The following is a 10,456-nucleotide window of genomic DNA, read 5'->3' as shown; positions in this document are numbered from 1 at the left end:
GACATTGGTGCTCAACTACGAGACCGACTGTCACAGCAGTTGCTGGGCAGTTGCACAGTAGTTAAGATCCAGCTGTGTTACTTTCACGGCTTCTTCTTATTTGTATCTCCGATGGGCTATGAAGGTCCACCACCCTAACGTGGGTACAGGCCTGCTTTTTGCTTTTTTGCATTCCTGTGCCTAGTTCCCTTGCTCTCTGTTGCAATAATTAAACTCGCGATTATATTTACAACTAACGAATTAAAACTTTATTAAAAGAAGACAGACATGTGGACTTTGATTAAAGGCGAGCAAGTTGCGATTCTATTCGAGGTGATCACATTTCTCCGCATTGGCTGGGCGCGGACGACGTCTGTCAATCTGACGGCTGTCAGATGATGAGCCACCGGCTGAGTGCTGGTTGCGAATAGGGGTGTCCTCTCAACACCTCCCCCTTTTTAGTAAAGATTGTAAGGATCATACCTCACTGGCACCTTTCGTTTTCGTGAAGAGTGGCGAGGTTGAATTTGATGTTCTTCAGCTATTTTTGGAAGGCGTTGAGGTCTTCGTTGACGATTACTGTTTGAACTTCTCGGCTGCTGTACAGGTTCTTCCAAAATACTGTTTGAATCAAGATCTAACAGTGGTTCGATTGGTTGTGTAGAACGTTAATTCAGACCTCACGAATCAAGCAGTATATCCAATGGAATTAAAGATGTCTTCTGTTCTTCTTCAGTATGAACTTCATCGAACTCCGACCTACTTCGTAATCGATTACAGTGCGAACGAATAAGTATGATTTTCCCTTGCAACCAAACGTTGTAAACGATACTTTCTACACGTTCGAGAACCTGGCCAGCTTCCCACTTCCAACGATTATTTTTGTAGACTTTCGCCCAAACCAAATCTTTAGGACAGTAGTTGATGATCTTGGCTCCATGTTTGCGATTGTATTGACTATCTTGCTTGTTGTTCTCAATTTTGTGGTATGCAGTTGGTGGTCTCAACAAATCTAATGATGTGCGAAGGTTTCTACCAAGTAGTAACTCCGCGGGGGACTTTCCTTCTGGAGCGCTTCGGTTGGGGGTAGAACGGTAGCACAATAGGAAAGTGTTAATTGCTTCACTAAGGCTCTCTCCCCCCGCCGTAATTTTCTTGAGGGTTCGTTTGAAAGTGTCAACGAACCTTTCCGCAAGCCCGTTGGATTGCGGATGGAATGGTGGTGTCTTGAGATGAAGTATACCGTTGCTGTCACAGAAGAGTTCGAACTGCTCACTGACGAATTGGCGACCGTTGTCGCTGACTATCGTTTCTGGCATTCCGAAACGGGCGAAGATGCCTTGCAGCATTTCTAGAGTTGCAGACGTAGTAATTCGACGGGTAGGTATTACTTCTGGCCACTTTGTGTATGCATCGACTAAAACAAGGTAGTACCAATCATTGACTGGTCCGGCGTAGTCCATATGTAGTCGTTGCCAGGGTTTTTCGGGTACTGGCCAGGATTCCAGCTTGACTCTGTTGTTGGTTTTGGCAGCCAACGCACACTCATTGCAAGAACGCACTAGCTGGGCTATACTGTCGTCGATTCCGGGCCAGTATACTTAACTTCTAGCAACTGCTCTGAGCCTTTGAACGCGGGGGGGACCGGTGTGCAGCATCTGGGGAACTTTGGTCTGGAGGTTCGACGGAATGACCAATCGATCGCCATATGGCAGACAGGTAGATAGGACTGATAATCCATCTCTACGAAGGTAGAACTGCTGACAAGATTCGGCAACGTCACTTTTGTTGGCAGGCCATCCTTGCTGAACATGTTGAACAACTTCTTGGAGGATCGGGTCTGCTCTAGTTTCTGACTGGATCGATTTGTACGTCAGCGGTCGGAACTCCAGCGATTGATTAACAGCATCCTGAAAAATTTGTTCCAGTTCGATTGCCGCTATTACATGGTCTTCTTCAGGACGAATGTGATTGTTTATTAGTCTCGGCAATAAATCAGCATAACCAAAGCTCTCCGTGGATACATATTGAATGTCGAAATTGTATAGAAGTGTTAACGCCCAGCGTTGTAACCTGTTAGCGGTATAAACGGGTATGCCCTTTTTAGACCCGAATATCGCCAACAATGGCTTATGATCGGTTTCCAAAGTGAAGTGTCTGCCGAACAGCATTCGATGGAAACGCGTGACTCCGAATATCAAGGCTAATCCTTCCTTTTCTATCTGGCTGTAGTTTTCCTCGGCTGGTGTAAGGCTTCTGGATACATGACTGATTGCTTTTATAGTTCCGTCTGGGAACCTGTGTGCGATCCTAGCACCGATTCCAATAGAAGACGCATCTGCTGACACCACTATATCCAGTCGTGGATTGTAGTGTGTTAATACTAACGGTGACATCAATAACTCCTTGAATCGATCAAACGAGTTTTGACAGGCTGCATTCCATTCCCATTTGACTCCAGCTTTCAGTAGCTTATCCACAGGGTACCGCAACTTCCGCATTTCGGGGACGTACTTGGCATAATAGTTTACGGCACCTAAAAAGGATCTTAATGATGGAAGGTCATGTGGTGGTGGCATGTTGACAATGGCTACAACTTTGTTCGGGTCCGGTCGAATACCATCACCATCCATAATTTGTCCCAGGTAATTGACTTGCTCCATGCTGAAGCTGCATTTTTCAATCCTCACCGTAAAACCGTATTCTTGCAGACGGCTAAGGACCCGTTCGAGATTCTGCTTATGTTCCTCTTCCGTTCTGCCTCCTACAATGACGTCATCGAGATAACCACTGGTGAATTCGAGTCCTGCGAACATTGCATCCACCACTTGCTGGAATGCCCCTGGGGCTGACTTGATGCCAGGTGATAATCGCGTAAATAGGTACAGTCCTTTGTGGGTGTTTATGGTTAGAAGCTGGTGACTGCCTTCATCCACTTCCACCTGGAGATAGGCATCGGAAAGGTCTATGTGGCTGAAGTATCGACACCCTGACATCTTTGAAAAAAAAATCCTCAGGTAACGGGAGGGGGTATTGATTAGCTTCGAGAACATCGTTTAACCCCGTTGAGAAATTCGCACAAATGCGAATTTTCCCGTTCGGCTTCCGTATAACCACTATAGGTGCAGCCCAGTCTGACAAATCTACTGGCTTCAAGACCCCCAGATTGTGGAGACGCTGAATTTCTTCTTCAACTGCGCCTTCCATGCTGTAAGAGACGGGACGTTTTGGTCTGAATACAGGCCGGGGATTTCCTCGAAGTTGGAGCTTGACTTTCGTTTTGCTGCATAACCCCATCTTATTGGTGAAAACATTCGGGAACTGTGCCTGCATCGATGCCATGAATGACTGGGATCGATTACAAACTTGATTGCAAAACGAGTTGATAGGCACATCGTATAGACCGAACTTATCCATCCAATCGGAACCCAAAACCGATAGCTTGATTTCTGGCACCCAGGGGGAGAAGGCGGAGCACTGAATCCCTACCCCAACATGTGCGACATCTGGATTTGGTTCTAAACTGTAAACAACAGTGTTAATTCTCTACCACCTTTTTGCTATGGCGAGGCAATTTTTATGCACACTTTTGTTTTCAATATTTTATCAAAATTAAACACACAATCATGCAGCAATATAACGATGTGGTATGCTTGAGATACCTGCTTGATTATAGGGACTCGAAAAAGATTTTTTTTGCAGTAATTAACCGAATATAAAAATGTTCGCATTAACGATTGCGCCCTAACACCGGTTCTAAGCTTCGATGCAGAGTACACGAGCTTTGTTCGCCAGTGACAGGCGTATGAGGCCCTTGCTGGCACCATAACACGACACAAACCTCTTTTGGAGACACTGTTTATCGTCATGTCACACCAAAATTCGGACGCAATATTAAGCGGCTCTCCTGATGTTGTCACTGCTTGACACGAAGGCGAAGTAACCTCCGGTTTACCGATTCGTTTCCACATTTCATCGGCAATGATGCTGATGTCCGATGCCGAATCAATTTGAAGACAAACTGGAACATTACCGATTCGCACTTCTGCATGCTTGCGTTCACGACTGACGGTGTTTACGGAGACGACCTTGGTTGATTTTTGGTTCCGTATAAAGGTTTTCTTCTTACCGTCTGTTGATTTGCCGGTGAAGCAAACACAGTACCCTTTCCTTGTGTCCTTTCTTCCCACACTCACGACATACGTGTTCCCGAAAGTGGCAATCCTTGGAAAAGTGCATTCCTCCACACGACCAGCATGGAGAACGCGGCTGATTTGCACTGCTGCTGGTTCCAGCAACGGATGATTGAAACTTTGACTTGGAAAATTTGTTCTGCTTTACCGCATGCACACCTGACGGAGATGTTTTTTCCACCAGCACGTTGTCGTTCTTCAAGTTCACTAGGCTTTTGCAGTCCTCCACAATTTTCGCTAAAGTGATATCCGATGATTCATTGAGCTTCGTTATTAGCCGCATCCGGATATCGGAATCCTTCGACGACTTGAGACCACAAACAAAAATAAGGGATTTGAACTGCTCCTCAGACAGATCAGCAAGTTTAAAGTCCACACATGCACGATTCACTTTACACGAATACGCTACGATGTCCTCCGTATCATCTTTCACAGTTTGCAAGCACTGATACCGCCGATGAAAAATAGATACAGCTGATCCAAAAAGCGATTTCAATTTTGCGATGGTTTCGATGAAAGTGAATTCCTTGGGTTGCTTTGGAAGGATGAAGCTTGTGTATCGCTCGTGCCCCGCTGGGTTCAGTTTCCTCATTAGGAGTCGAACTTTCGCCAGAGTCGTCCAATTTTTTGACATCCTTATCAAATAGTTCCGAGTACCGGGAGTACCAATAATCGAACGTGCATCCCTCTTCTGGGGCGTATCGGAACTCAGTGAGGTTACTGGCCAAAGAATCTAGAGCGATGGCTTCACGAGAAAGCTCCTTCAAACAAAGTTGCGTTGCCGACACTTGCTGTGACAATTGGGTGATCAGTCTCTGTTGTTGAGTTAGAATCTGAGTCAGGGCCTGCAGGAATGTGATGGCTTCCGCTTCGTTTGCTCCCCAATTTGATGCTCCATCTTGTGCCATTGCAGCTAACCTCAATTTTCGACAGACTGTAGGAAGCTGTTTCTCGTCGACGAAACACTGTTTACACGATATTCCGCGAACCGACCGGGTTTCCTCGTCGCCAAACTGTTGCAATAATAAAACTCGCGATCATATTTACAACTAACGAATTAAAACTTCATTAAAAGAAGACAGACGTGTGGACTTTGATTAAAGACGAGCAAGTTGCGATTCTATTCGAGGTGATCACATTTCTCCGCATTGGCTCGGCGCGGACGACGTCTGTCAATCTGACGGCTGTCAGATGATGAGCCACCGGCTGAGTGCTGGTTGCGAATAGGGGTGTCCGCTCAACACTCTCCACAACGACAACACAGGTTGCTACGGTCTAGGCCCTTACAGTTGTAGAACTTGTGCCCCGGCTCTAAGCACCGATACCACCTGTCCACTGAAGGCGACTGGAGTTTGCTTACTGGGCAACTTCAACTTCCCTCGCTCCATTACCTTTTTGGCTTCCGCATACGGTGGACCGCCTCTTAGGCGAACAGAAGTCTTCACGACCTCGGTACCACACTGGTCTTTGACGGCAGAGACGACGTCGTCCGCGTTCGTAACTTCGCTCGTTTCTTGCACTGGAGGATCACTTCCGCCCTCAACGACCTCACCTCGGCGCCTTCACCCAAGACCTTTTGGGCCAGCTTGCTGTAGTCCGTCCCACTAGCTTGCGCTCCGCGTTTCAGAACAAAGATCATCTCACCGGTCTTGGTGCGTCTGGCGGTCCGCACGTTCAGACACAGCGCCGAAACCTTTTGGGCCGCCCGCATCGATTTAAGGACTTCGGCGTATCTACCCTTATCAGTTTTCACCGACAAGGCCCCACCACTGTCCTTAGCTTTCTTTGCGGATCGAGATGCGTTCGACATCCGCTTTGTCCTACTGACTCGGCAGTCTCGGCTGGTACCCTCTTGCGGCCCGGTGACTTGATATATATATTGTCGTTTACGTCGGTCCATAGGTCTTCCTTGTCTTCGTTCTTCGGCAGTAGATTCGTTTGCTCCGATTGTTGACGGTATTTGCAGTTCAATTGACTTTCCATTGACTTTTCGTTCAAGTGAATTGAATGACGGTGTTTACATGTTCAATTCGCGTTCAATTCGAGCGACTTGCTCAATTCACTTGAACTGTCTAAATGCAGCATTACTCTCGGTCGCGGCGAATGACGGCGTATGTCACAATTTTATTTTCGTCTTCAATAGTGGTAAAGTGACTTACCGACGAAGGTAGATCGTGCACCCGTATTACGTGTGCATTACTTTATTTGATACTGGGTGGGTACCTTGTGTGGACGCATCTTGGAAAACCGCTACGTGGACATCGACCCTTAAATCTATAACAAGCGTGTATTTTTGTAAGCCACTCATCTCATTTTCAATAGACTGCAAATGTGACGGAGAAAGTGAAAAACGCATTCGACTATAGAATGGTGTCTGCGTGCCAACCAGGGTTGCCACTACTTTTTTAAAAAAGTCTGGCATGATGCATTCTAAAAATCTGGCAAAATCTGGCGAAGAAATGTGTCTTTATATTGTTTTTTAAATTGAGTGATTCTAACTAAAAATAAGATCTAAATATGTTCACACATATAAAAAATTTCACTGTTTGACCATATGTTTGCTTTTGCTCTGTGTTTATTAAAAAATATTCTTCTAAAAGAAGTTCTGCTTCCGCCTAATATATTCCTCGAAACAATTTTATATCCGTTATTATTGAAGTTTTTAACATTTCAAATATTTCAGGAAATTCAGATTGAATTGAATGAAATCTAAGCTCTGAATGTTTTTTAAAATCATAAATAAAATATAAATAATTATTGGAGTAACTTAAGTCTAGTCCAGTTACTTGACTTAATTCGAATCAGGGTTCGTTTGAAATTTGAATTTCTAAGTAACTCTAAATGACGTTGAAAGAATTTTCAATTTATTTGATTATTAAATGTGCTCGAATTGAAAAATATTCAGATTAAAAATGGTGAGCCCACAGATATTCTAAAAATAGTTTTGATAAACATAGTTAATAATTAAGTTTTTGCAACAACAAAATTAGAGCCCTCATATTTTTTATGAATCGTCCATAACAGAGGATTTTGATCTTCCGGAGCGATACAAATCTATGCCAAGGGGTAAAGACAATCATTTGTTGCTTGTAATGAAATGATTTCAACAAAATTGTGCTTCTCTAAGATGAATTTCAAGAATTTACCATTTTTACGGAGGTTCTGGATCTTCATCATCATCTCCACTCAGATCCATGAGAATGGGCCACATCAATCATTCGTTATTCAGAGACGGATGAGTTTTTTTGTCTACTTTTACGGATGCTATGAATATCTCGAAGGACTTCCGGTGGCCACTCAGGTCTATCAAAATAAGTTTAATGATGTTTCGGATCGTCCAGAAGGACACCCCATTGTTGAATAACCAAATGTGGTAAGCCATGAAAATAGACTATGTCTACAAATTATTGGGATTATTATTACAGAACGATGTAAGCATTTTCAGAACGAGAAACGTTAGAAATTACGCCTGAAATTGGCCCTTTTATTGTTTGTTTTTTTTTTAAACCGATCTCTGGGAATAAGCATGGTTAAACTGCAGTCCGGAACAACATCCGCGGAATCTTCACACCTTCTCTTTAGTTATAAAATATTGAAAATAATTTAAAATTGAGTTTTTGGAAGCGAGTTGAAGTTGCGGTCATTTTTGACTTGTCAATGTACTTTGTAGAACTGTTTTCGCTGTAGCTTCCCGAACAGCACACTTGTATTAAATGATTTACTGCGACTCATATACTACCGATTCTTGTCACAAAAATCTGTCTGAAATTTAAAAAGTCTGGCATTGTGGACAGGTTTCTCTTTTTCTCTTTTTGGTATCAAAAAGTCTGGCACTGCCAGATATATCTGGCATAATGGCAACCCTGGTGCCAACTGAAAACGCCTACTTCGATGTGCGCTAAATATTGTTGTTGTAACTAGAAATACTAGAATAAGAGATCGGCGAAGACGCCATCTTGTTTCCAATCGAACCATCAAAAGCGGTTCCATTTCGACTTGTTTACTTTTTGCATCCATAAGAAGCAAGCAAAAAGTTCAAGTGCTGCCAGTATCATTTTCACGATTTCATGCATTTTCATACGTTGCCATTTCGACAGATTTTCACTCCGCCGGTCTCTGGTTAGTGTTGCTTGTTGTAACAACAGTCGCATCGTGGCGTTCACCGTACTCGAAAAAAGTGGTTGTACCTCGGACAGGGCTGGAAACACATGCCAATTTACCAACAACAAAAAAAACTAGTACAGTTTGGATGTTCATATAAGAAGGTGATATAAATTTTTGGGAATTTCAAATACTCCGACTGAACTTGTTCGACTTCGTTAATGTTCTTCAATAAACGTCGAATTGTCGCATTGCTCAGAATTCCCGAAGAATTACCACGCACATACTGATGTACAGATTGAAAAAGTAAATGAAAATGCTTTATTGAAGTACAAATACATAAAAGTAAAATCTCAGTCATCGTCTACCCTAAACAGAAACATCTTTTCACGCTTCCGACGGTTGGTTCGAGAAGATCAACGGCAGCGGTTCGGTCAACATCTTGAGCTCGTACTTTTGAACAACGGCGAAGATTTCCGTTTTGACCAAGTTCCGATAGTAGGGATGCAGACTCTTCATGGTCGGCGCTAACCCCGCCAGAAACGCATCCACCGGATCGGGAGAATCCGTGGCGACCACTTTTTTCACCAGCATTTCCAGTATTCGATCCGAGCTTTCGCTGCCAGTTGCGAAGCCTGACAATGGCGCAATTTCAACGATATCCCCCCGTTTTAGCGAGGGTCGTTGAACCGTTCGGATGGTCGGTTGAATTCCGGCCGTTTCGGCTGTTGTGTCGAAGGTAGAAGATTTGAGTGGGTCCTTTGCCATTTCCACCTCGTTGATTTCGTTCTTCATGACGATGTCATCTATATAATCCTCGTGTTCTGAGCCCGCAGTGGGTGCTTCTATCGGGGGTTCATCTGGTGGTGTCGGTGAAGGTGACGATGATCGAGTGTCCAGGTCGTCCATATTGACGGTAGTGTGTGCACGTTTGACCTCCTCGGCATAACTGTCGAGAAAGCTCAGATTCGAGGCGTATTTGTACTGCTTGGATCTTCTGTTGCCACTTCGGGTGTAGCTAGTCCTCAGCGTTTTCCGGTAATTATCGCGAATGTTGTACCAGCGTGCTTTGCAGGCCAATGCTGAAATTAAGCATCGGATAATTGTTTGAAATTAGATTCGCGGAATGTGCTTTACTAGTGTAAGCTGTTCTGTACAATTTTCAAATATTCCAAAAATTTACAGGAGAAGACATAATGAGTTATTAAGGTCGAAGAGGTGGAATAAGACCTGGGAAACAATGTTTGGTGGGAAATGAAAGAACTTCGCTTAAAAGCGACGAATATCGAGCTCTAGCTACAAAACTACCTCTTCTCTAATCTAAGCTTCTATATAGACGTGCCGATTTGTGTATCTAAACATGAATTGTCTGTGATTTGAATATCTAAACACTAATTCAATTTTCTTACTATGTACTTACTTTCCTCCTCCATGAACGCTCCAATGGTGTTCCAAACAGGGTAGAAATATTTCACAGTCAATGCAGTGAAAAACATGGATCTCAGTATAATCTGCAGTCGCCTTCTTCGCCGCCGTGGTGAGTGCGACTGGGTGCAGCCGAAAAATCATTTCCAACACCGACCTTTCAATTTCGCATTCAGCCACTCACAAGTCACTCTGACATGCTGCTCAGTTCGCTCCTTACCGTATGACTGTGAGTGGCCCATTTAAACGCGTGGTGAATTTTTCAATTTGCTGGGTGAATGTGTACATTTTGCTGTGGTAGATTTCATCTTCGCGGCGCAGTGGGTGATGTGAGTTCTGTTGTTTACTTTTCTGCCTCTCCGGGAATGTGAGGTTGATTTCAAAGCAGGAAGAAAATAAAAACATGATATAAAAAAACATCACCTTCATCCAGTGCTGCCGAAAATTTACAACCCTGGTTCCAAATCTTCAGCTTATACTTGGTATCCATGTACTTCGGATGGGACTGAGTGTACAGGACCGGATGCTTCTCGACCAGTGCGATAAGCTGCTCATCTTTGCTTATATCCGCGTTCTGGAGAAGCATCTTCGACATCATGCCGTCCCGGACCGAATACGTTGCAACCTGAACTACCTATAAAACAAGCAAATTTGTCACTGTTGAGGCAAGAAAAAAGATGTCGGAACGGAATGACCTGCGTCCAAGCACTGATAGACGACTGACACTGTACGGTACCTGCCTTGGCAAGACGAACAAC

At 44.0% G+C, this 10,456-nt stretch overlaps 2 protein-coding genes across 2 annotated transcripts; both read right to left on the bottom strand.

Moving 5' to 3' along the window:
• Positions 1-659: 659 nt before the first annotated feature.
• Positions 660-1,328, bottom strand: LOC134222895 (uncharacterized protein K02A2.6-like). The gene has a single exon (XM_062702039.1). It carries the CDS (start codon positions 1,326-1,328, stop codon positions 660-662), a length of 669 nt encoding a protein of 222 aa, XP_062558023.1.
• A 7,237-nt stretch (positions 1,329-8,565) lies between these two features.
• Positions 8,566-10,413, bottom strand: LOC134226531 (uncharacterized). Its single transcript, XM_062707362.1, has 3 exons — positions 10,164-10,413; positions 9,694-9,729; positions 8,566-9,355 (listed from the first exon to the last, which is right to left on the bottom strand). Exons 1-3 carry the CDS (start codon positions 10,294-10,296, stop codon positions 8,661-8,663), a joined length of 864 nt encoding a protein of 287 aa, XP_062563346.1. The 5' UTR covers positions 10,297-10,413; the 3' UTR covers positions 8,566-8,660.
• Between the last annotated feature and the right edge of the window lie 43 nt (positions 10,414-10,456).

This window comes from Armigeres subalbatus, chromosome 3 (genome assembly GCF_024139115.2).
Source record: "Armigeres subalbatus isolate Guangzhou_Male chromosome 3, GZ_Asu_2, whole genome shotgun sequence".
NCBI classification, from domain to species: Eukaryota; Metazoa; Arthropoda; class Insecta; order Diptera; family Culicidae; genus Armigeres; species Armigeres subalbatus.
This window is presented reverse-complemented; position numbering and strand designations above follow the sequence as displayed.